This window comes from Engystomops pustulosus, chromosome 4 (assembly GCF_040894005.1).
Source record: "Engystomops pustulosus chromosome 4, aEngPut4.maternal, whole genome shotgun sequence".
Lineage (NCBI taxonomy): Eukaryota > Metazoa > Chordata > Amphibia > Anura > Leptodactylidae > Engystomops > Engystomops pustulosus.
Window position 1 is genome coordinate 133272568 of NC_092414.1, and position 27513 is coordinate 133300080.

Sequence of the window (27513 nt, forward strand, 5' to 3'; positions counted from 1 at the left end):
ACACAAATTGGGGGGCTTGCCGACTGATTTGGACTGGGGAGGGATTTAACTTTAAAATTGTGTCACAAGACAATAGACTTACATACATGTCAGGCGCACGATCTAAGTGAATCGAGGCACAGTGCATTATTATCAAACAATGCACTTTCAGTGAACTCCGTGGATGGGGTAAGTAAATGTGCCCCATATCTTTTGTGTTTAGTTATGAAAAATCGTTAATTTGGCAAAAATTTGGAAAAATTCTTTATTTACAAAGTTCTACATTTTCTATTTTTAAAGCAGATAGTCATAGCACCCAAATTAATTCATAATGTCAGGATTCAGGGGTAGTGGACCCAGTGAACTACCGCGGATGATGACCTAAGCCAACACCTGCAGTGTACTGCAGGCAGGAGGTCAGGACAGGCAGCACAGGAGCAAGGTCAGGAACAGAATCAATGTCACAACAGGAAATCAGGTTAAACACACAGGGCAATGAACAAAGCTTTCTCAATGACATAGACTGCCAGGTGATCAGTGGCAATTAGCGGTGCAGCCGTGTGCGCACCCTAAGAGGGGGCTCGAGCAAGGAGAACGTCGCTGGTGTGTGGCGAGGTAAGTGGACCAAGGTTGGCACGAGGGGGCACAGGCAGGCACACAGTGCGCCTAGGACGTGGGTGACAGGAGCACCCGTGACAGCATCCCCTCCTTCGGCCTCCCCCTCTTCATGATTTGAAGAAACCTCAGGCAGTACCCGGGAGAAGTGGTTCAGGATGACTGGTTTCAGAAGAGATACATGGAAGGAGTTGGGAAGGGGAAAGTGGGGGGGGGGGTGCAGAGCTTATCCACAGGATTAACGCACTTCAGCACCTCAAATGGACCCAGAAAATGTGGACCCAGTTTGTAGCTGGGGATCTTCAGCCAGACATACTTGGAGGACTGCCAAACTTTGTCACCTGGGGAGAAGACTGGAGGGGCCTGTGCTTCTCGTTGGCCTGGGTTTTGGTGCAGGCGGATGCCCGGAGTAGAGACTGGCGCATTTGCTCCCAGATAGAACTGAGATCTCGACCAATACTTCTTATGGCAGGAACGTCAGAGCAAGAGGTAGAGGTTGACGAGGATGCTGTCCATACACAATGAAAAAGAAGAATTATAGGAAAATTCCGCCCATGGCAACAGGGTGGACCAATCGTCCTGTCGGGTGGAGACAAAATGGTGGAGATAGCAGCCCGGAGTCTGATTAACTCTCTCCACTTGTCCATTAGACTATGGATGGTACGCAGAGGAAAAGTCCAGTTCCACTTGAAGTTGGCTGCACAGAGAACGCCAGAACCGAGAAACAAACTGGACCCCTCGGTCCGACACAATATGCAGAGGGAGTCCATGAAGCCGGAAGATGTGGATGAAGAACAGGTTGGCAAGATGTGGAGCTGACGGCAGACCTGGCAGAGGAAAAAGTGGGACATCTTGGAGAATCAGACAGTTACCACCCAGATGACAGTATTGCCTGAAGAAGGTGATCATCTGTGATCATGGCCACGTGAGTCCAGTAATGGAAGAAAAGACCAGCTGGTTTAAGCCAAGATGGCTTGTATCAGCCACTGGAAGTGCAGGAACCCACAAAGTTCTGTACATCCTTGACCAGATCTGGCCACCTGTAGAAACGGGAAATAAGGGCGACTGAGCATTGCACCCCAGGGTGCCCAGCCACATGAAAGTAATGTCCCCAAATCAGTATCCTCTTCCGAAGAGCAGGTCGGACATAGGTCTTGCCAGAAGGAAGCTGCCATAGGTCCAGTGGAGCAGCAACAACCAGTCGCTCAGGTGGAATGACATGCCGAGGAGCCGGTTCTTCCCCGATAACATCAGAGGTACAAGAGGGCATCAGCTTTGACATTCTTTTCTGCCGGACGGAAGTGGATCAAGAAATTGAAAGGGTAAAAGAAGAGTGACCAGCAAGCTTTTCAGGGATTGAGGAGCTGAGTCATCTGGAGATAAAGGAGGTTTTTGTGATCTGTATATATGCAGACTGGATAGTGAGCTCCCTCCAGAAGTACTGCAGACAACTTGGCAGGGTCCATCTGTAGTCCCTTGTCAGAGATAATCCGTCCCAGGAATGTAAGACTGTTCTGATGGAATTGGCACTTCTCGAGCATGGCATATAGGCGATTGGTGTCTGAGAACTTGCTGTACGTGGGACCGGTGGGACTCAAGGTCCATAGACAACACCAGGATATCATCAAGATCACGGCCACGACACAGTTATACACTCACCAGCCACTTTATTAGGTACACCTGTCCAACTGCTCGTTAACACTTAATTTTTAATCAGCCAATCACATGGCGGCAACTCAGTGCATTTAGGCATGTAGACATGGTCAAGACAATCTCCTGCAGTTCAAACCGAGCATCAGTATGGGGAAGAAAGTTGATTTGAGTGCCTTTGATCGTGGCATGGTTGTTGGTGCCAGAAGGGCTGGTCTGAGTATTTCAGAAACTGCTGATCTACTGGGATTTTCACGCACAACCATCTCTAGGGTTTACAGAGAATGGTCCGAAAAAGAAAAAACATCCAGTGAGCGGCAGTTCTGTGGGCGGAAATGCCTTGTTGATGCCAGAGGTCAGAGGAGAATGGGCAGACTGGTTCGAGCTGATAGAAAGGCAACAGTGACTCAAATCGCCACCCGTTACAACCAAGATAGGTAGAAGAGCATCTCTGAACGCACAGTACGTCGAACTTTGAGGCAGATGGGCTACAGCAGCAGAAGACCACACCGGGTGCCACTCCTTTCAGCTAAGAACAGGAAACTGAGGCTACAATTTGCACAAGCTCATCGAAATTTGACAGTAGAAGATTGGAAAAACGTTGCCTGGTCTGATGAGTCTCAATTTCTGCTGCGACATTCGGATGGTAGGGTCAGAATTTGGCGTCAACAAAATGAAAGCATGGATTCATCCTGCCTTGTATCAACGGTTCAGGCTGGTGGTGGTGGTGTCATGGTGTGGGGAATATTTTCTTGGCACTCTTTGGGCCCCTTGGTACTAATTGAGCATCGTTGCAACGCCACAGCCTACCTGAGTATTGTTGCTGACCATGTCCATCCCTTTATGACCACAATGTACCCGACATCTGATGGCTACTTTCAGCAGGATAATGCGCCATGTCATAAAGCTGGAATCATCTCAGACTGGTTCACTGTACTCAAATGGCCTCCACAGTCACCAGAAAGCGGTCTTCCACTCATCGCCTTTGCGGATTCTAGTGAGGTTATACCCTCCACGTAGATCTAGTTTGGTAAAGACCATGGCTCCACTTAGGCGGTCGAAAAGTTCTGTGTTAAAAAGCCTTTGGCCACAAAAAAGAACCCTGCATCAGCAGGAGAAGAGGACTTGTGTATGCACCCCCCCCCTGCAGGTTCTCCTTCACGTAGGCTAACATAACTGTGGTTTCAGGCACTGAAAGTGGATACACGCGACCCCGTGGAGGAGACGTGCCCGGCAACAGGTCTATAGGGCAGTCATAGGGACATTTTGGTGGCAGTCTCCTCTTGCTTTTCTGAGAAGACATCAGCAAAGTCCTTATGTGGAGTGTGGAGACCCACCAGAGGCTTGGAGGACATCAGAGAAGATATGGTGAAGAGAGGACAAGGTATCACCAAACAGAGTGACTGGCATTCCGGTCCCCAGCTGAGAACTTCACAGGTACGCCAGTTGAGCTCATGAGCATGTCTCGGCAATTACGGGAGGCCCAGTAGAACTGAAGACGTGGACCAGGGTGAAACATAGAATGGCAGTCTCTCTTTATGCAAGGCCCCAACTTGCAAGTATAGGGGCTCTGTGCAATACTGGACCGAGTCGCAGATCTGACCACTGACGAAAGAAATGACCAGCGCCTTTTCTAGACAAGCCAAGTATAATTAACAAGCTCCGTTAATATATAGTCAGATATACGACAATAGCATAAATACATCGCCAAACTTCAGTTAGATATGCCGTAGTCCATATAAAAGTCCACACTTAACATCCATGGCTTCCACTGAGACGCTGAACGCCGGGGTTGTGTCCTGTGATGTCTGAGGAAGGTGGAACCTCCGTGGACGTCACAGGACACACCGGGTGTTCACCGTCTCAGTGGAAGCCATGGATGTTTAGTGTGGACTTTTATATGGACTATGGTGTAGCTAGCCGAAGTTTGGTGATGTATTTATGCTATTGTCGTTTATCTAACTATATATAAAAAGGGTTTTGGTTATACCTGTGTTCTGAATATTTCTTTTCTAGACGAACCACGGGAAAATGATGCTGGGAAACCAAGGCAGCATCCACAAAGTTCCCCGCAGAGCCGGAGTCCACAAAGGCTGAAGCTTGAACCGGACCACCTGTTCCATAGCCGAGTAGAACTGGTACATTCAGGCGAGGAGAAGCTTTGTTCTCACCTAGGGGTGCTTCTCCCAGGAAGCCTAGGTGCGTGCGTTTCCCGGACGCTGAGGACGGACAGGACACGTCTTAAGATGTTGCTCCACGGAAGGAGCGTGGCTGGACCTTGAGGAAGATGGCCGCACACTGAGTGAGCTCTGCTACCCCGGTGCCAGAATTACCCCAAAAGAGAGGAGCTACCCTGGCCCCTAAAGCTAAAAAGGCCCCTGGAAGGGGAGTGAAGACCCCTGGACCACGACCAGCCACACCGAGAGGAGATACGGCACTCACCCGGTACCTCCGCTCCGTTCCCGCCACTGAACTACCGGGAGCCCGCACAGTCGCAGAATGCCGGCGAAAACGGCTCCACCAGCATCACCAGAAGCCACGCCGTCGCCCGCGGCCTCAGCGGGTAAGCGCGGCTCCCCGGACACCTCCATATTGCCCCCGCAGATGCGGCACCGTGCGGTGGCTTCCCTGCAACACGCGGCTTCCGGTCGCCATCTTGGCGCCCATGCGCCACAAGTGCAGCAGGCTTCCCCTCTGGCGCAGCAGCGACAGTCCTCAGGCGCATCGACTAAGGAGAAAAGACAGGGATCTCCTAGGCAGCAGCATGGAGGTGAGCAAATGTCCCAAACTATTCACCCTCTGCTTATTGATGATGGCTTGCCCCCTGTGGCATCTGGACAGGGAGACCTGCAAACACAGGCACCGCCTCTCAGATCCCCGACTATATCGCAGCCAGGAGTGTTCACACCTGGGATTCCATATGTGCCACTATCGCAGTCACTTGGTGACGACATCAGTGCTACTCCTGCTATGGCACGCTATGCAGCACCTTCCCCAGAATGGGAGTCCTCACCCGAACAACAATTTACCACCTCTGCTGAGGACAGGAGATTACCGGTCCCTGATCTCAACTGGCATGCCCACTTGCAGAACCTGCCCACTAAAGAGGACTTTAAGTGTTTGATGGCTGAGGTCAAAGAAACCTTTAAAACTGAATTTTCGGAGATGAGACGTGACATCCAGTCTATGACGCAGAAAATTGACACCCTGGAAGCTGAGCAAGCAGATAAGGCCTAAAATGATGGGGGCGAACCCGAGAGATATCATCTGCTGTGTCCACGATTTTGAGCTAAAAGAGCGTATTATGTCCCTGGCAAGGAAAAAGAGAGATTTCACTTTCAATGGCGAGAAGGTGCAGCTCTATCAGGACTTGTCAGCAATTACCCTTCAGAAGAGGAGGATTATGCAGCCGTTGCTGAATGTGTTACGTGAGCACGAGATCTCCTACAGATGGAACTTTCCATTTGCTCTATCGGCTACCAAAGATGGAGTCACGACCACACTATCTGCAAGTGCGGATTTGCAGGAATTCTGCAATGTCTGGGATATCCCGACTCCAGAGATGGATGATTGGGACCTTCTCCCTCCACCGAGGTTTCAGCGGCTAGATGGCAGCCAACCTCAGCAGAAACGAAGAAGACCGCGAAATAGAACCTCCTCTAGAGACCCGCGTGATTAAGGGCGACTGACCACCCTGCTGCATATCCTTTACAGTTAACTTCTTGTGCCATGTTGGTCCAGGGGAGGGGGGTTTCTTTTATATAGTTGTACTTCCAGGGTACTTCCTATCTTAATTTGTTAACTACTTACGTGCACTAAGGCACTGGGGTGCTTCTCCCGGTGTAACGTTTCATTGTAATTTACTGTTTAACCCTTTTTCTTAGGGTGTGATAAACTTGTGCTTCAGAGTGTTTATAGACCTTTAGAGGTCTCCGTTGCCACACTACCCCCCGTGAGTAGGTCCTGCTCAGACCTTACCCCCCTAGTTTTTAGGTGGTTAAGGATTCTGGATCAGCCGACTGTGCTCCCCGAGTTCAGGGGCAGACCGGCTGTATAGACCTACACTGGAGATAGGAGGGTTCTCCTCTCTCTAGTTTCAGTATTGTCATTCTATTTTTTCCCTCCCTACCTGGTTTGTCCTATTTATTTGTTTTCCCTTCCCTGTCGTCCTTGATTGAGTGTCTGTCTCCTCGATTGTCTGTTGTGTCTTTGTCTGTTGGTCTTTGTTTTCTTTTTTTGTCTCCCCTTCTGCTGTAGGGTGCTGTGTACAAGGGGCCTCATTCCCCGCACCTGGAAGAGGGGTGCCGGAAGGCACTGATTAGATCCTCCCCGTTGGAGACCGTCCTGAGGTAAAATCTGCATAGGAGACACTACCTGCACCAACCCCACACGATAGCTGTTTAATTCACCATGGTCCAGTTCCTGACACTGAATGTGAAGTGGCTCAATTCGGCCCGTAAGCGTCGCCTCGCGCTTAATGAGCTGAAAAGATCTAGAGCCGATGTAGTGTTCCTGCAGGAAACGCACTTTGACACCACCGGGAACCTTAATTTTGCGAGGCATCTGTACCCTGTCTCCTATATGGCCTCCACAGATAATAAAAAGGCGGGAGTAGCGATTTTATTCTCTACTTCGTGTCCCATCGTCCCGGAAACAGTAACCTCGGATCCCAATGGGCGATACATTATCATTCAGGGTAAATTGTTTGGGTCCACAATTCTCTTATGCAATTTGTATGCCCCCAATAAGTCTCAGGTTCGGTTTGTCACCAAAGTCCTGAACAAATTGGCTAAACTCCCGCCAGCGCCATTACTGCTGGGGGGTGACTTTAATGTAATTTTTTCAGAAACCATGGACCGCTTAGCAATAAACCCAACGCCCCCAGCAAGATCCCAAAACACCATCTCCACAGCCTTTCGCAGGGTCATCCGACGTTTTGCCCTATATGACTTATGGAGGGTGGGCAACCCGGGCGACCGCTCTTTTACCTTCTACTCGGCCCCGCATGGCACGCACACCCGTATTGATTACTGGTTTGGAGACATACAAATACTGCGGCTGATGAAATCTGCAGAGGTGGGGGATATTTCCTGGTCAGATCATGCGCCAGTACACTTAACACTAAGGGAGGATTTCTCTTCAGTTAGAGCTTGTCACTGGCGCCTAAACGAGTCCCTTCTTAAAAAACCCTTAATTAAGGAGGAGCTTACTGCAGCCTTAAAAGAATATTTTCAATTTAATGAGGAATCTATACCCTCCATCCCTATGATCTGGGAGGCCCACAAAGCAGTTTTTAGGGGACACTGTATGGAGCAAGGGGCCAGACTCAAAAAGAATAGGCTGCATTTGGAAAGGGAACTGCGAAAGGAGATAGGCAAACAAGAGGCAGCACTTCTAGCTAAACCCACTAGGAGTCGCTTACGCCGGTTGACAGAGACAAGGGAGCAGCGCCGGGAAATTCAAACGCAAGCGGTGGAGAAACTACTTGTGTTCACTAAACAAAGATATTATGAGCAAGCCAATAAACCGCACTCTCTGTTAGCGAGTCAGCTGAGGGAAAGGAGAGACCATCAGGTCCCCCATGTCATACGGGATGCTGCGGGAGGCCTACTTCATGACCCGAGGGCAATAGCATCGTGCTTCCATGAATTTTATGCCAAACTATATTCTCTACCAGATACCCTGCCCCGAGACAAGAGCCACAGGAAAGCAACGCTGGTTGATTTTGTAGAATCGTGCTCTCTTCCAGGGCTACCCCGGGAGGCTGTAGAGGCCCTCAACTCAGACCTAACACCAGATGAGATAGGAGAGGTAATAAAGGAAATGCCCAATGGGAAGTCCCCTGGCCCGGATGGGCTCACATACTTGTACTATCAAGTTTTCTCCGATGTGTTGTTGCCCCGTATGACAAAGTTATTTAACACCTTCCTCAAAGGTGAACCCCTGCCTGAGACCCTTACTCACTCATACATTACTCTCATCCCTAAACCGGGAAAAGACGCAACTGATTGTGCCAATTACAGACCAATAGCACTCTTAACCCCTACGGGACACAGCATCTTTTGGCCTAAAGGACGCGGCCCCATTTTTCAAATCTGGCCTGTGTCACTATAAGTGGTTATAGCGTGGGAACGCTATGAGATATCCAGGGGATTTTGAGATTGTTTTCTCGTGACACATTGTACTTCAAATTAGTTTAAAAATTTGGATGAAATCTTTTGCGTTTAGTTATGAAAAAAAACAAAATTTGGCAAAAATTTTGAAAAATTCTTTATTTTCAACGTTCTAAATTCTCTACTTTTGATTCAGAAAGTCATAGCACCCAAATAAATTCATAACTTACATTTCCCAAATGTCTGCTTTATGTTGGCATGGGTTTTTCAGATTCCACATATTTTACTAGAATGTTATGAGGCTCAGAATTTGGGTGCCATTTTTCACATTTTTTGTAAAATCGCCAAAACCTGTATTTAGATGGACCTGCTCAACTTCTAATTGACACTGAGAGGCCTAAATAATAGCGAGACTCGTAAATTACCCCATTGTGGAAACTACACCCCTCAACGTATGAAAAACCACTTTTAAGAAGTTTGTTAACCCTTTACGTGTTTTATAGGGGTTAAAACAAAATGGAGGTGGAGTCTGCAAATTGTAATATTTTTTCACAATACACTCATTTTGGGTGGAAAATTAAACATTTGTAATGGATAAAATTAAAAAAGGCTCCACAAAGTTTGTTACCCAATCTCTCCCGAGTGCACGGATACCCTATATGTGGTGGTAACCTGCTGTATGGGCGCACGGCCGGGCATAGAAGGGAAGGAGGCGCCATTCAAATCAGATTTGCTATGTCACATTGTACAGGCTATAATTTTTTTCTTTTTTTTTATTGAGGACCTATAGGGGCTTATTTCTTTTGCCACATGAGAAGCACTTTTCTAATACATAATTTTGGGGCATCTATAGCTAATTGGTGAGATTTAATTAACTCTTTGTTGGTGGAGGAAATGAAAATCATCAATTTTTAGGAACATTTTTATGTGTTTTTTTTTTTTGGCCGTTAACCATACCATGAAAATAGTATATTATTTTTATTCTATGGGTCGCCACGTTTATGAAAATACTTCATTTATATATATTTTTTTATTTTTTCCCATTTTTACTGAATAAAAAGTAATTTGGCAAAATTGTTGTTAATTTTAGCATCACCGTCTTTCATATGCATAACTTTTTTATTTTTCACCTCACAAATCTGTTTAAGGGCTTATTTTTTGCAAGAATGATAGCTCTTTTTAGTGGTCTTATTTTAGATTGCGTAACTTTTTAAAATCACTTTTTTAGAGCATTTTTAAAGGGCATTAATAAAAAATCATCTTTATCAGAGAGAGTTTTTTTAGGTTGTTTTTTACGGGGTTCACTTTGCGGATCTAATAACGATTCTGTTTTATTATACAGATTGTTACGGACGCAGGGATACCAAATATGTGGGGGTTTTGTGTATTTTATTCAATTGTACTGAATAAAAACTAATTTGGAGAAAATCTTATTCATTTTAGCATCACCATCTTTTTATATGCATAACTTTTTTATTTTTTGGCAGATAAATCTTGTTAGGGGCTTATTTTTTGCGAGAACAGTTGTTCTTTTTAGTGGGCTTATTTTGGAGTGCATAACGTTTTTTAAATCACTTTTTAGAGCATTTTTTATAGGGTATTAATTAAAAATTTTCTTTTTTCGGAATGTTTTTTGCGTTTTTTTCCTCCGGCGTTTACCGTGCGGGTCCAGTAACAATTCTGTTTTATTATGCAGATTGTTACGGACGCGGCAATACCAAATATGCAGGGCTTTTTTGTGTTTTTATGTTTTTTATACTTTATTAAGTTTTTTATGGGAAAGTGACATTTTAGGGGCTTATATGTTTATGTATTTATTTTTTATTTATTATAATGTGTAGTGTTAACTGTTTTTGCATATTTTTAATTATACATACTTGAACTTAAACCAGTGATGCTCTGATCACTGGTTTAAGTTCAATACACTGCTCTACAATACTATTTTATTGTAGAGCAGTGTAAACTGTCTGAGCAAGCTTGCGCATGCTCAGACAGTTTACAGCCAGACCCGGAAGGGGTCTGGCTGCCATGGAGACCGGGCAGCTCCGGGGCACATGCCAGTCCTCGGAGCTGCCCAGAAGTGGATCGGATCCCCCGGTAAGCGGCACGGGGGATCCGATCCACAGCGCAAACACCCTTACACGCCGCGGTCATGTTTGACCGCGGCGTGTAAGGGGTTAACACCCGCGATCGGAGCCGGCTCCGATCGCGGGTGTTAGCGCAGGCTGTCAGCTGTACTAGACAGCTGACAGCCGCTGCTTCTGGTACCGGCTCCGTTCGTGAGCCGGTGCCAGAAGCAGGACGTTATAGAACGTCCCCGTGCGCTAAGCATCTAGCCCCGGGGACGTACTATAACGTCCTGGTGCGCCTAGGGGTTAAATACAGATTTGAAAATTTTTACGAAATTACTGGCCAATCGTTTGATTCAGTGGATCCCCCACCTGATCCATAAAGATCAGGTTGGGTTTGTCCCTGGTCGACAGGGGGGAGACAACGCTAGGAGAACAATTGATCTCATTGACCTGGTTAACAAACGGGGGGATCAAGCTCTGGTATTGAGCTTAGACGCGGAAAAGGCGTTTGATCGCCTTAGTTGGCCCTTTATGTTCCAGGTCATGGAACAAATCGGCATACGGGGCCCTTTCCTTCAGGCGTTGAAAGGGCTATACTCAAATCCGACAGCCCAAATCAAGCTCCCGCACGCATCTTCCCCACCTCTGCAGATACGCAATGGCACGCGACAGGGTTGCCCGCTATCCCCGCTTCTGTTCATACTGTGCATAGAGCCACTGGCCTCCATCATCAGGCAAGACCCCAATATTCATGGTATTGCACTCTGGGATAAAGAATTCAAGTTGGCGCTTTTCGCGGACGATATTTTGCTTACTGTAACTCAGCCCCTTATCTCTCTGCCCAATTTACAGGCGCGGCTGGTACAATACGGGCGCTTATCCGGATACAAGGTCAACACTACTAAGACGGAGGCTATGCCGCTTAATTTACCACAACCATTAGTGGACAACCTTAAACTGTCCTTTAAATTCAACTGGAAAACGGACGCTATTAAATATTTGGGGATATTACTGACTCCTTCGTATGGCTCTCTCTATGCACAGAATTTCCCTGGGCTTTTCCGGGAGATAAGAACCTTGCTGGATAAATGGAATTCCCTTCCCCTGTCTCTTTTTGGCAGGATAGCAGCGGTCAAAATGACCATCTTGCCTAAGTTGCTTTATGGCTTTGAGACGTTGCCAGTGTCGATCCCGCTAGGCGCCTTGCGATCTCTGCAGGCGATGATCTTGCATTTCATATGGGCCAAAAAGAGACATAGGGTTTCCAAGTCAGTCCTGTTATCCCACAAGTCTAGGGGAGGCTTGTCAGTGCCAGATATCACTAAGTATTATTGGGCGACCCACCTGAGACGCATTCCAGCCTGGTCCACTTTGTGGGCATTCTCCAAGTGGATGGAGATTGAAAAATTGTGGTTAGCCCCATTCCACCCCAACTCCTACCTCTGGTCTAAGAAACCACCCCCGACACCTAGCTCTTTGCTAGGTCCCATTGCCTTCACAATCAGAATTTGGAAGGCTTGTATGAACAAATTCCCTTTGGTGTCACAGTGTTCTCCGATGCAGTCTTTTTTACATACTCCTTCCTTGCAGTGTGCAGGGGCTATGCAGGATTTCAAGCCCTGGCATGAGAAGGGGTTATTCAGATTTGCAGACATTGTGGACTACCGGGATAGGAAGATTTTACCCTTTGAGGCCCTGCGAGACAAGTTCAACCTCCCGCCCTCCGCCAATCTGCACTATATGCGGATCAGACATCTGCTGCAATCCATAGAGGGTACTGAGACGGTCTCGGTGCCTACGGTTTTTGAGCACATATGTAAAAATGCCACTCAAACGGCTGGTCTTATATCAGACATTTATATGGTATTATTACACCCGGACCCAGAAGAGGTGATCGCACATCCATACATGACCAAGTGGGAGGCCATAGTGGGGGAGACGATATCACAGGAGACTTGGCAGTTGATCTGGCGGAGGGCTGCAGAGACGTCTCGTTGTGCCACGAACAAGGAGAACCAGTACAAGCTAATGTTGCAGTGGTACCATACACCCTCTTTGCTGCATAGATTGTTCCCTGACACACCTGACATCTGCTGGCGTTGTGGTCTCGCTGGCGGGACCCTTCAGCACATCTTTTGGAGCTGCCCATTCATACAGCCCTTCTGGCAAGAGGTAAAGACTCTTGTTCAAGCAGTCACAGCGGTAGATGCCCCGCTCTCCCCTCTATTCTATCTACTGAATGTCTCTCCCCAACCCCTGGCCAAGACAACCACCAAAATGTGTCTGCACATACTCACTGCAGCCAGGTGCCTGATATCGCAATTTTGGAAGAGACAGGCCCCCCCCTCTCGCCTTGACCTTCTCTCCAGAGTGAGGGGTATTCGCACAATGGAATCCCTAACTGCTTCCTTGGACAATCGCATTCAGGCTTTTGATAAGGTGTGGAACCAGTGGGACCGTTTCTGGGCAGAGGAGTTGGGGCGTGAGGAGGGGTGAAGCGGTCATCCAATGGATTGGGGGGAATCTTTTTTCTTTGTTTACATGTCGTTTGTCGTTACTGTGAGTATGAATGGTACCCTTGTGTCTCTATTATTGGTTGTTTTTTCGTTATGGGTTATTAGGATCATTGCTAGGAAGGTGTTAATACTTAGGCGAGTATGTTTGATTGTAACCTCTAGCGGTGAAGCCAAATATTTCATAAATCCGATGCAGTTCCTGACTGCCCATTTATAGGCCTCTGCACTGTTAGGATTCTGTGTAACATGATAACACACCTGGAATCGTTGTTTACCTATTATGTTTGATAAATGAATAATTCCTAGCCAAAGTAACAGATTGGTGTAAATTCCTGCTCCTAGATCCGATAAGTCTTGTTTTTTATATGTTTAAATTGAAAAATTTTATTGCCTGTTTATATGCTGACATGTGTCATCACATTGTATGTTAAACGTTTAATAAAAATACAATTATAAAAAAAAAAGATGTTGCTCCACAGAGAGCTCACTAAACCGGATGTCAATCTGAGTGGCCAGAGAGATGAGACCACTCACCCATGCTCAGACAGTTTACAGTCAGACCCGGGTGGGATCTGACTGCTTAGAACATCGGGCATCCCTGGCTTCTATGGAAACACATGTGATCGGCACCCATAACGCAGTGTCTTTCATTAAAACAATGCAAGACACTGGGCTCTGGCTACCGATCAATTATAAGTATCAAAAAATACAAATTGGTACTATGCTCACAAACAATTGTAAATATTAAATAAATTTTATTAGTTATGCAAAAAATTATTAATAACAGCAAATTTACATAGCATGGTAGTTATACAATGGGAATACATGACTAAAAACAGTGCATTGCCACATATAGAACAAGCAAAGTGCCATAGGGAATAAAATGAATCCGTATGGAGTAGGAGACCTAGTAACTAGAGGTAGAAAACAGCTATATACAAGCCTTAGCTTGCTAACATGAACGGCTCTAAAACAATACTAGAAAGTCATTACCATACCAGGATACCGGGTGTGCACTGTGTAGCCCCAACACGTGTTTCGCCCACTGGCTTTCTCAAGGGGAGAAAGCCAGTGGGTGAAACACGTGTTGGGGCTACACAGTGCACACCCGGTATCCTGGTATGGTAATGACTTTCTAGTATTGTTTTAGAGCCATTCATGTTTGCAAGCTAAGGCTTGTATATAGCTGTTTTCTACCTCTAGTTACTAGGTCTCCTACTCCATACGGATTAATTTTATTCCCTATGGCACTTTGCTTGTTCTATATGTGGCTATGCACTGTTTTTAATCATGTATTCCCATTGTATAACTACCATGCTATGTAAATTTGCTGTTATTAATAATTTTTTGCATAACTAATAAAATTTATTTAATATTTACAATTGTTTGTGAGCATAGTACCAATTTGTATTTTTTGATACTTACATTTTGGGGCACAGGATTTTGCAGTGGCATTTGGATTTGGTGCCCATATCCTTAGCTCCCCCATCTGTTGGATTTTACCGATCAATTATGTTTCCATAGCAGCGCTAGAAGTACGTGTGACCGCATCCTCAGCTGCATTCCTATGCAGTTTTTGTGTTTGCGTTCCAAATAACAAAGCAAAGGCTCCTTCTGTGATCACCTGTTGAAGTAACATTGTGTTGCCACAATTGCTCAGATTGCAGGAGGAGCCTTTGCGTTTTGAAATGCAATGCAACCATCACATGGGAATGCTGCCCCAGTGTGAATGCACTTGAATGTTAACTTCGTCTGTGTTCTTCCTGAAGTTTCAAAAGCTAGCACGTGGCTACATGTATTTCAATGGGCCCATAAGCAGCTGTGGTTTCCAGAACCGGGGCCAGCATGCGGCTTACCTGGGCAAGTGGCAGGGCCCAACGGCGCTAGAGTGGCCCACACGGGACCAAAAAAAATTTTAGCCTCTGGATCAATTGTACCAGTGTTACTTTAAGACACTGGTACAAATGATCATCTTCCAGCTCCTCGTTATCTACCCCTATGGAGAACTCACCTTTCCTTGCTCCCCCAAAGCTGCGCATCAAATGTGCTAGCTTCAGAGCTGTCTCGTACAACTGGGGAAGGGGACAGTGTCGCTACTGGGGAGGGGACAGTGTGGACTATGGAGGGGTGAGATCACAGTGGCTACTGGGAGGGGCTGTGTGGCTACCGGTGGGTGGGTGTGGGGATGCAGTGTTGCTCTGGGATTTGAGTTTACTGAAAAAAGGCCCACTAAGGCTCTGTTGCCCAGCGGCCTACTACAATGTGGAGCTCACCATGGTGGTTTCCATGGTTCTGTATATGAGCTGACAGCTAGAGGTGCAAATTATTAGGCAAGTTCTATTCCATGCTGGGGCAGTCTTTTTGTGTTGTCTTTTGTTGATAAGCAGTCCTCACACACCAATGATGGGTAGGTCCCAGGATCACAGGACTGTAGTTTGGCCTTCAATTTGCACCATGTTTGCTGTGCAAATTCCTGTTCTTCGCTTATTTCCCTCACAATCTAGAGCCACAGTGCTCACACTATATTACTGCCATGATTGCTCCAGTTATATGCCGTGTTACCATTGATAACACATGTAACGCTGTGCTCATATGAACGCTACAATAGTAGAACAGAGCCAGATAATGTGAAAAAATAATAATGGTTTGCTTGCTTCTATTGTTTTAGAATATTTAGAATAATACATTTATATAATTCCGGGCCATCTTCTTTAATAATCTGCCAGCTATTTTCTCTCAGTTAGGAATCTTTATGCAGCACTTATCCAGAAACTAGGACCAGAGGGAAAGCCTGTGCGCATAGCTAAACGCTCACTGCTATGCCAGGTGTACTGGCGGGCAACGATACAGCTGAGCGCTCACACCCTCCGGAACGCAGGAGCCCTGGAGTTTTGTTCCTTACCTCCAGTTTGTAAGGGCACTTCCGGCACAATCAAGATGGCGGCGCCCTGTAGCGAGAACATGGGAACCCCGCTGAGATCTCCTGTAGGAACCCCTGGAAAAGTCCAGGATTTGATCAATGAGGGAATAGTCAGCGAGGAACGCAGTGACGGTCGGTGAGTGAGAGATATGGGAGAGATGAGGGATTGCGCCGCACACCAGGACAATGATCTGTCCTGCTCAGTTATACACCGGGACCTGAGCCTCCGCTGCTCTTTGTTTATGCGCCACCATGTAATCAGATGATCATGACAGAGTGACTTAGAACAGTATGAAATGACAAACATGTATGAGGCACATTACCAGCGGCACCCATGATACATAGGTGCACATGTGCCCATCTGTCAGGCTCTAAGTGCAATACAGGACCATCCACCTGACAGAGAACATAATTACCATATTGGGCACTGTATTTCCTCTGGACATATGCTAATTAGGCTCTCACAACAGATTTTGACTTAACCCCTTACTGTACAGTTCAGGAAATAGGCTATGTACACTGCAGTGGCTGTGCCGTTCCCATGACCACCATACACCAACATGCATGTACCACACAACTCTGATCTCTTGGAGAAGTCAAACTTGCTCCTGTTGGATGACTTTCTGTACATTTTCTGATTTGAGGATGGGGAGCTGTTATACAATGTAACTCTTGTTTTATTTATCTCAGAAGCTTCAATAAGGACACAAGTATTCTGTTGGAAGTAAACACAAGTTTTGAAGCATTAGATGAATCTAACTCATCTGAGGCAACAAGCAAGGAAGCCTTTTTCTCCAGGGTGGAAACGTTCTCCATATCCTTTTAATTGACTGCAACAATCAAAGATATATCCAGCAAATGAAATGACTTAACCCCTTAAGGACGCAGGGTATTTTCGCTAATTTCTAGCTCTCCTTCTTCAAAAATCCATAACTTTTTCATTTTTCCGTGTATAGAGCTGTGTGAGGGCTTATTTTGTGCGTAACAAATTTTACTTTCCCATGATGTTATTTATTATTCCATGCCATGTAGTGGGAAGCCGCAAAAAAATTCCAAATGTGGAAAAATTTTTAAAAAACTGCATGTGCGTCATGTTCTTGTGGGCTCAGTTTTTACGACTTGCACTCTGCGCTCCAAATAACACCTCTACTTTATTCTTTGGTTCGGTACGATCGCGGTGATACCAAATTTATACAGGTTTTATTGCGTATTAATACATTTTCAAAAATTAAACAAATGTGTACAAAAACGAAAAAAACATTTTGGCATCTTCTGACGCGAATAACTTTTTCATACTTTGGTGCACGGAGATGTGTGAGGTGTCATTTTTTGCGAAATGAGCCGACGTTCTCATTGCTACCGTTTTGAGGACTGTGCGACATTTTGATCATTTTTTTATTACATTTTTTATGTCATCTAAAAAGGCGTAAAAGTCGCGTTTTGGACATTTGGGCGCCATTTGCCGTTCCGGAGGTCACCGCCGTCAATAACCGTTTTTATATTTTGATAGATCGGGCATTTTGGGACGCGGCAATACCTAATGTGTCTGTGATTTTTACTATTTATTATATTTTATATCAGTTCTAGGGAAAGGGGGGTGATTTGAACTTTTAATGTTTTATTATTTTTTTTTACATTTTTTAAACTTTTTTTTTTCTTTTTTTCCCCACTATTTCTTAGACCCTCTAGGGTACATTAACCCTAGATGGTCTGATCGCTCCTGCCATATACTGCAATACTACTGTATCGCAGTATATGGCATTTCTGCTCACTATACATTACAATGAGCCACAGGCTCATTGTAATGCATGTGCAGAAGCCATGTATCCTCGGGTCAAACGAAGACCCGAGGCTACCATGGCAACCGATCGCCGCCCCCCGATGACGTTCGAGGGAGCGGTGATCGGAGGTAAGATGGCGGCGCCCATGCGGCGCCAAATTTAAAGTGCCGCCGGCGACTTTGCCGGCGGCAAAGAAAAGGTTAACACCCGCGATCGGTGCAAGCACCGACCGCGGGTGATAGCGATGGGTCTTTGCTGCGATATGCAGCAAAGCCCATCTCTGTATGAAGAAGGCTCAGCCCGTGAGCCTTCTTCATACAACCTTCACAGCTCCATGGCGGATATATCCGTCACGGAGCGTGAAGGGGTTAATAAAGGACAGTTTGTTTACTGCAGTATGGGCTGAATTTTCATCAGAATTCAGGATATTTTTTAAATGCCCTTTAAATGCATGTTCTATTCCTGAAAATTAAGGCCAGGGTTAAATAACTTTTTTTTGTCCAAGGGCCAAATTGTCATCCACATCAACTTTGAGGGGCTGTACCAATAACCGGCATCCCTTGATGCGCCAACAACCAGCACAAAATACTTAAATTTAGAACAAAAATTAATAAATTATCTTCTGCTCCTTGTACAACACAGCAGCTTTTTCTCTCCTCCATGTACTGCTATGTGTCCCACGATGACATCAGGACCTGGAGCAAAGCTGTGCCAGGAAAGATAAAAGACCTGTAGTACAGTAGGTCCTGCAGTGGTGCATGCCACCAGCATCCGGACACACAGTTGAAATCAGGAGAGGACTTCTCAGCTGCATACATCAGACTTTGACTATCATCTTAGAACTGCTAGAGTGACCAGGAAAACACGGCTGTGGAGTCAGTCGGTGACCATTTTGGTGGAGTTAATGTCAGAAGTTTGGCTGACTCCACAACGCTGCTAGCCACCATCCTCTCTCGGCATGTGTTGCTTTTCATCTGATACACAAACTTTATCAATTATCATTTGAGTAGGCTGACGCTCACATTGTTGGTGGAATGAACTTTCAAAGCAACTGGTCTGCTCTCCCTGACAAAATATTGAATACTGATACCGTGTAGGTAGACTGTCATAGATGGCTGTATATACAGATGTATATGCATGGATCTATGCATATAAATGGATTTCTTTCTGTGTAGGTTCGGGTTAGGTCTGCAGATGGGTTTCTGCAACTTCTTCAATATAAAATGTAGACAGTAGAAATGGGTTACTGTGAATAACTTTACTATACAGTTGTTCATCTGAGAAATTGGCCATAATTCAACTAGAAAATTTTACTAGGATTAAATGTTTCCTTAATATAAAAACTCGCTAAAATGGGCTGGAAAACCTCCGGAATTGTCTCCTCTTATCTGTGCTCAGTATGGATGGTCCAACATAGATTGTGATATGCTGAAGTGCTCCTGTTGCGGTGCATACCTCAGTGCTAGCCTCCAGCCAGCCTTGGACTTCAACAAGTGTAAGTATTGCTGTAGCTGTTGTGTACGTATCTCCTGGCTTAATTTCTAAAGGACTGTCATCAGACAAGATGATTATTGAAGGGGGTTTCCCACAAAAAATATTCTCACATCCCAATCCCCTAGTGATGTTAACACAATAAATATCATTTTAACTCCTTACTTTACAATTTTACTCAGTTTTATTGCTGTTTTAGCTTCTATCACTCCCTGGGCTGGTCAGTGTAAGATTCCAGAGTGTGGGCAGGGACTCTCTAAGCAGACACATTGGGAAACATTTGCTTACCTACTTGATGGAGTTCACCAAAACTGCATTGTGCATGTAAGTGCATTGGATTGCTACACAATTTGAACGTTAAATCCCACGCTCCGTCCGAATCAGTTGGATTGTCCGATGGCACGTTACCCAATTTATGTCATATGAAAAGCTGTGCACCAAAAAACGATCGTGTGCGACACAATCCGAACGCAGACACCTGTTAAATACCTGTCCAAGCCAAGCAATCCCTGAAAAAAAGTGCAAAGTCCGATAAAAGTGCAGTGTGCAGCCCTTAGTAAATGAGCCCCATTATGAATTATCTAGTTCTGTGGGGTGACAATGTGGTTAGATTATCAGGGTACAGGTGTATACACACTTTCATCTGGCTTCTGACATTGTACTAAGACACCGACACATAGAAAGAGAGAGATGAGACAGATCAGAGATGATGAGATGCCTATTACACAGAGGCTGACAGACTTTTACACTGCTTGTAGCTTGCAGCTTCTCTCTGCTCACGATGTGTTTGCTGGTGAGTGTCTGAGCTCCATGCAGGGCTACAGGCACAGAGCAAAGAGAGACAGAAATCTTACCAGCACGGAGTCGCAAAGGAATCCAAGATGGCGGCCCGACCCTAAGTCAGAAATAACAGGGTTGTGTCTAGGGGCAACTGAAATTGTGTACAGCAGGACTGATAGAGACAGGTTGGACTTATATCTGTGAAATGCTGCATTTTTGTTAATAACAGTGAATTAGAAAATGTGTTATTTTGTTATCCTGAATACATATAGGAAACTTGTCTTCGTGGGAATACCCTTTTAATGAAGTGAAATGAGTGAAAAGACCGGACTTAAATAACTCAGCTTTTCGTGCTGTTACTCCAATCATACCTTCTTGGCTTTGTTCACTTGCATGATAATAGGCATAGCGTATATACGTTATCAGGTTTTCTGGGAATGGGGATCATTTTGGATTATATTACAACATGTTTAAATTTATCATCAGCATATATGTTAATATTTGTTTTATTTTGTGTAATCCAGATAAGCAGCGCTGCTTGGAAATAAAGGAAGCTCTGAGGACCTCTCATGAAAAGTTTTGCTTTTGGCCAGATAGTCCATGTCCAGGTAAAGCATATGATGAACAGCTCTCTTATTCAGTATTTTATAATAAAGAACACATTGACCATTGCTTATATCAGGGATTTCTGAGTGCTGTTTAATAAACTAAATGTGTTATTTATGTTGCTTGCCTGCTCCTCTACTTAAACCTTCATGAACTGCAGTCTGTCTTCACTGAAGAGGGATCTGAAATACCAATGAGAGGGGATAGAGGGGATTCACCTGAATCTTTTTTTTTTTTTTTTCCCAAAATGTTGAATGTACAGTTACGTCAGTCATGTGGTATTTTTCTTCCATTATTATAGAACATTTCTGGACCCTTCTGTTATTGGAACCTTCTTCAGTAATCAGTGACTTTATAGAACGTTTCCAGAATCTTTGTCACTTGGAGCTGCAACTTCCTTCCCTTAAACATGATGATCTCAAAAGCATGGTAACAGCTTACATTTCTCTCATCATCCACTATTTGATTCTCAGTGTAACCTGAAATATTACTAATTTATTTAACACTCTGTACACAATCATATCTAAATCATTTTTAGAATGTAAAATTACTTGGCAAGTCCAAAGCTTTTGTTTAGCAGTAAAGAGGAAGCAGAGCATAAATGGACTGAAAGGGGCTTCGAAGGGCAAGTGACTTGGACAATTAATAAGGTGTATCATATTTGTATTGAGAAGAAGGTACTGCTGATTGCCACTGGTGGGTCCATTCAGTTTAATCCTCTAAAATGAGCTCAATAGGACTCATGCAAAAAAATAAGCAGAAAGCCACACTCTCTAACCCCTTGCAATACGGAAATACAATAAAACATACCTGCATAGAATGAATACAGTGCTATGATTGGATTATGGGTCATATTTTAAACAATACATTATTTGAAAATATGAAAAGAGATGGGGTAAATGAATGGATACACCGAGGCTTTCCTGAAGGGTTCTTATACATTTCAGAGCGAGTCTAGAGTATTAACTGTCTTTGGCTGTCTTAGTATCAACTGTCTTATTTTCGGCTTCCCCGAAAAATAAGAGTGTCTTAGTGCCTCTTTAGGAGCAAAATATAGTCTAAGGCACTCTTATTTTTCCGGGAAGCCAAAAATAAGACAGTTGATACTCTAGACTCGCTCTGAAATGTATAAGAACCCTGAAATTGGTGCCTCTATAAAATATAGTCTAATTCTTAATTTCAGGGGGTGTCTTATTTTCCATGAACAAGAATTCAGATTTGTTCTTGAACAAAAAAATAGACGTATTAATATACTGTAGTCATCAGCATAACCATCTGAATTCTATCAGGAAAGTGACTTTATTTCAATGTACAACAATATTTAGTACATTCAACAGTCCTGTTATTTCTGAACAAAACATTTATTTAAAGACCATCATGACCCGACTCCTCTAACATCCTTATAACTCTCCAGACTCAGAATTTCATGCTGAATGTTTTGAGACTCCATATCTATTAAAATCATTGGCCCCAATCTCTCATGTTTAGCAATAGCACTTTCCTTCAATGAGAACTTCTAGTCCAGGTAGCTGTTTTAGTGCATTTGCAAACAGGCAATGATATGGTAGAACTGATCGTATCCCATAGTCAGAAAAATGTCCACAAATATTACACAGCCTTACTTGTGACGTACTCATTGATCCCATAAGGACCCCATGGGACAGCGATGATTAAGAAACACTGGCCACATTACTGTTGTCGCATTTGCTTCAGTCACTGGCTCAGGTGTGTACACCTTGGGCAGCAAAACAACTCAAGGACTCATGGGCTGTAACTTCTAGGCTCATTTTGGTGCTGGGTGCATGTAAGCGCAGGAGATGCCCCAGGGACATTTTTCTTTAATGAGGTTTATTACAAAGTTTACTATTATTTGCACTATTAATTTGTTCAATTTTGTTATGTTTCATTATGCTTTAAATAATAGATCTGAAACAAATATGTTTGACATAAAAACTTGGTTGCAAAATACTGTAGATCATTTTCTGCTGACCCCTTTCATTTAATTGATCCTCATCACATGGAATATATCAAATTGTAATAATAATGTGTCTGTTTGTTTGTCTAAGGACCTAACAGAGGAAACTGTAAGTCTACTGCTTCACCTGATTGAAGATGTCCTACAAGGTAGAGAAAATGCCACTCCCAGCTTGATCAGTGACTCTCTCCAGGTGCACATCTCTGCCTGCATTTTGGCACTTTGTGGATGGAACAGCAGGTATGCTGGGAATATTTATATTCTCCCTCCTGAAAATTATTTTTCCTGCTGATTTAGCACTTTTATTTTTTAATGTATTTGTTTATAGAACATGAGTTTTTTTTCTACAATAAAAAAAATCTTAATATTTATAATTTTAAATGTATATAATACTTAAAAATTGTACAGGTAAAAAAATTGAATACACGTTTACACTGGGCACACCACCAATCCAATAAAAACCTGGAGGATACATATATACCACTAATATACCTCTATGTAAGAAACTGGTAAACTATAAATGAAACTTTCTTTCAAAACACTGGTTATTGCTTTAAACTTTAAGTTAATATTCTGAGAGAAAATTGTTAATATAAGTTATTGTTTATTCATTTCGATATGTTTATCTGTTATCTAGCCACTCCCCTGGTTCTTTGCCTCTTTCTATAATTCATTGTCCACGATGTATGAGGAAGGTTGGCCTTTGGAGCTTTCAACAACTGGAGTCTGTAGATCTGGACTCATCCCTGGGACCACCCAGCATTTCAGTGTCTCCAGCAGAAGGTGATAGAATACCTTTGGGAGTTATGTCTCCCAACAGAAGGATGACCCGTAGCCGGGATCTTGAACAGGTAAGTTTGAGTTGCCAATACATTATGTTCGTTAATAATAATGTAATAATTACACTGATTTGGCAAGTATTTCTTTACTGTAAAATTTGCTTTCAAATTCGACAATTTCTCAGAAATATGCAAATACGTTTTTCAGGATGACATATGGAAAACAATGCCTCTTTTTGCTACCTTAAAAGGCAGCCCCTTAAAAGAAACCTGCCATCAGAAATCTAACTATTAAGGTCGATCTGATGGTAGATGGCTAGTAACATGAAAATCCGTAATCTATTTTTATCTAATCCTAATATTTCTTACACTGAACTACACTTTATATGACTAATATGCTAATTATTGTCAGAGGCTACAGGCAGTCCCCGGGTTACGTACAAGATAGGGACTGGGGGTTTGTTCTTAAGTTGAATTTGTATGTAAGTCGAAACTGTATATTTTATAATTGAAGTTCTAGACAATTTTTTTTTTTTTGCCCCAGTGACAATTGGAGTTTCAAAATTTTTGCTGTAATTGGACCAAGGATTATCAATAAAGCTTCATTACAGACACCTTACAGCTGATCATTGCAGTCTGGGACTGTAGTAAAGCATTCAGAGAGCTTCACCAGAGGTCACAGTGGGCAGAGGGGTCCGTCTGTAACTATGGGTTGTCTGTAAGTCGGGTGTCCTTAAGTAGGGGACCGCCTGTATTGGGGTTTGGAGTAGCATCTCCAGGTAGTGGGATCAATGGCTAATCCACGGCCCAGTAGCTCTCTGACGATAATTGGATCTCATGCTGGAAAACATGTAGCAATTTATGGTTCAAGAAAATATGCAAATAAGTCTCCACACGCCTAAAAGGCGGCCTCAAATGGCAAAGTCTCTGTAAGGAGAGCTTTTTCCTTCCTGACAATAATTTTTGATGGGCCAAGAATCCAAAAGCATTTTTTTTTTATATTCCAACGCCATTGCACATTAAAGTACTATAATAGATGAGGTTGAATGAAAATGTAGATCTATTAACTCCAACCTATAATTGTACGCAGTCAGACTCAGATTCATTAGCACTTCAGATTCATTAGCATAACGTAAAAGTTGATTTTTAGAATGGAGGAGGCAATGGATCAGAAATATAAGATGATTACCACAGTCATAGTGCCTGGATCTATGGGTAAGTGTCCTTGGTGTATCAATGCTTGATTAAGATGGTAGATTTCCTTTAACCACTACCCTGCCAGGTATTTCTGTAAGCTTTGAGGCATTATTGGCCAAAGCAATTTTTTAATATAAATTTCACTACACCCCAACAAACAAAATATTTTCTTTAAAGCAGACACTTGCCCCATTTACAAAATTACATTTAGGAGTTCATAGACTTGGGCACCTTCAAGCAATTTTGATTCAAATTGTAACATTTTGTAAACCATGCATAACAATTGACACCTAAAAACAAAATTATAGATTTGTATGAAAGAACATGCATCTCCTACATTCTTGGCAATAGAGGTGCCACCCTGTCAGGATATACGAGATACATCCTTGGCAGGGAAAGGGTTAAGGGCTTAAGATATCTGTTGAAATTAGGGTAAATTACATGCACACAAATATATCATTCTTAGAGTCCTTCTTTTGCTGCCACGCAAGTGCGCAGTGGAGGATCTTCAGTTTCACCTGAGTCAGATACTGTACGGAGCCGTCCAGTAACTCGCAGTATGGGACAAGGAGACAACCAAGGAGTTACATCTGAAATCTATTCAAGTCCTCATCGTAAGGCTAAACGCCCTAGACTCTGCTCTACTAGTAGTACTGTAAGTATTACAAAAGACTGCATGCATCATAATATATACAATATTCTCTATTTGTACTGAATTTACTGCCCTATGTGTTTTTTACACACATTCTTATTTTTGGTTATTTAGGATTCTTCTTCCAAGGGATGCTTTGATCCTCTAAATCAGCACAGACGTTGGTGTCCTTGGTTGACGGTAGTACAAGGAGTTGACAGAGGCTCATCAGAACCTAAAGATGGAAGTTCTGATCAGACCTCAATTGCTGGTTGGAAGGGAGTGTTGCGAGAACTGCTTTATGAGGAAAAATCCAGGACCCGTCTGGAAGCAGATTCTTCAGTGAGTATAATAATTGAAAGGGGTTGTGCACTTCCAGCAAATAATTTATATGGTTTACATAAGGAAAAGGTCTGCATTTTTCCAATTTACTTTCTGTATGAATTCTTCAAAGTTTTCTAGATCCCTGCTTGCTGTCATTATATAGAATTCTTATATGTTTACCTTCAATGCATAGAAATCTGCAGGTGCATGGCTCGTTAGTATTAATGTAATCAGAGCTGTGTTCTAAACCAACTTGCTGTGCACCTGCATTTCCATCACATGACCATGGACAGATGGAAGTAATATAGAAGCTTTCTATAGAATGACATCAAGCAGAGATCTAGAAAATCGCGAGGAATTGATAAAGACAGTATATTGGAAAATTGTATATCTTTGCCTTACACAAACCATATCAATTATTTGCTGAAAGTGGACAACCCCTTTAACCCATTAGCACAAAGTCGAAATTCTTCCTTTCTCCAATTCTGAATTGTCAAAATCTTAGTTTGTTTAGCCAATATTTATATTACCTGTCCACTTCATGCACTAAATGGAGTGAGGGGAAAGGTCTGCTGCCTTGTACCTCTTCTTCCCCACATGTACAGGGATGGTCATGAATTTTAATGTAAAGCTACAGCAGACATTCAATATGCAGCAGGTACATAGATGACCATAAAGACCTGAATTTTTAAATACACACAGCACTTCAATACAGCCCAACCTCTTGGGCTCAATTCACACTACTGTTCCATCCCTCTGTTAAAATAGTTAAGAATGGAGGTTTAACGGGGGTTAACATATCAGTTAAAATTCCCATTGACATCAATGTAAATTTTGGGTCATCCATTATCCTTTGTGTTTTTTCAAATGGAGTAAAAGTACTGCATTGTCTGTCTATAATCTTTTTCATCCAAAAAAAATGCATGGACAACGGATCCCTTTCTAAACAGAACGTAACATAACGTATGAAGGAACGGTAGTGGGAAATAAGCCTTACAAAACAATTATGAAACCATCCAGAATCATCCAGAAAATCAACTTTGAAGTGAGTTGTAAGCTGGTTGTTTTAAAGTCAAGGAGGCGGAGATTTTAACAATGAAGTCATGCTCTCTTCCTCAGAAACCCCCTATTACTGTAATTGATGGTCCTGCATCCAGAGACATCACTAACCAGATCTCCTGAAGGCCGATACATTATTTTAATAACTGAAGAGAAGGCGTTCAGAGTTCCCCACCTTGACTTCAGTGTTAAACTCTCCGCCTCCTTGACTTTATACAACCAAATTACACCTCGCTTCAAAATTGATTTTCTAGATGATGCCATCACACTGGACTATGAAAAATACAAAAACTAGATGGTATAACGCTGTTTTACAAAATACTGGTTGTGATTTATTAGGACAATTGCTGATGACAGGTTTCCTTTTAACTAGTATATGTATATGAAAATCTTGTTTCAGAGTGTTCCAGAGAAATCTCACAAAGTCTTCCGAATATTCAGACAATGGCAAAAGTGAACAGCTCCTTATGGTGTCCGTGGGATGTCTATCCTGTACTCGAGATCTCCTGTCCCTGCCGTGAGAGGAATATTGCTGCATCTTCTAAGCTGTGCTGAGGGTTGTTTTCTATACACATCTCCTTACAGTTAATTTTAGTTTCTTTTTTTTTTAAGTCGGGTAACTTTTATTAAAGCATATCATTTTTACATTAGTTTCTTTTCGCAGAAGTAAAATATCTCAAAGGTGAAAGCTGTGAACATGTCAGAATGGTATCAGGACTGTGGCGCAATTCATTGTGGACCAGAAATAGCCATATACTACTAGTCTTATGTATGTTACATTCTGTACATAAATGGCTGAAAGCAAGGGGTTCATTCCTTTTTATGTTTCCTTGCATTCATTTCTTAATATAATAAATACACTGGAAAATCCAGGGTCTCTGGGACAGTGAAGTAGTAATGTTTCCTGTCATCTAAAATGCAGTTTAACAATAGTTTAAGTGCATATGTCACACACTTGGTACAAAATTTAGCACGTGGCAACAAGTTTTGGAGCATCATGCCTACAATCTTCTTAAAGGGGTTTA

At 43.3% G+C, this 27513-nt stretch overlaps 1 protein-coding gene across 3 annotated transcripts in view; it reads left to right on the top strand.

Moving 5' to 3' along the window:
• Positions 1-27301, top strand: part of ZC3HC1 (zinc finger C3HC-type containing 1) — a 30264-nt gene extending 2963 nt beyond the window's left edge. For 2 of the 3 annotated variants that reach the window (XM_072147507.1, XM_072147505.1), the window contains exons 2-11: positions 15686-16001; positions 16556-16678; positions 18990-19141; positions 20442-20525; positions 20825-20952; positions 22590-22738; positions 23136-23349; positions 24941-25129; positions 25241-25447; positions 26889-27301. In XM_072147507.1, coding sequence (XP_072003608.1) covers positions 15883-16001; positions 16556-16678; positions 18990-19141; positions 20442-20525; positions 20825-20952; positions 22590-22738; positions 23136-23349; positions 24941-25129; positions 25241-25447; positions 26889-26945 — 1422 coding nt within the window. In that variant the 5' untranslated portion in view covers positions 15686-15882 and the 3' untranslated portion in view covers positions 26946-27301. The remainder of the gene's footprint in view (positions 1-15685; positions 16002-16555; positions 16679-18989; positions 19142-20441; positions 20526-20824; positions 20953-22589; positions 22739-23135; positions 23350-24940; positions 25130-25240; positions 25448-26888) is intronic. The other variant, XM_072147506.1, reaches the window with a different exon arrangement.
• The last annotated feature ends 212 nt before the right edge of the window (positions 27302-27513 follow it).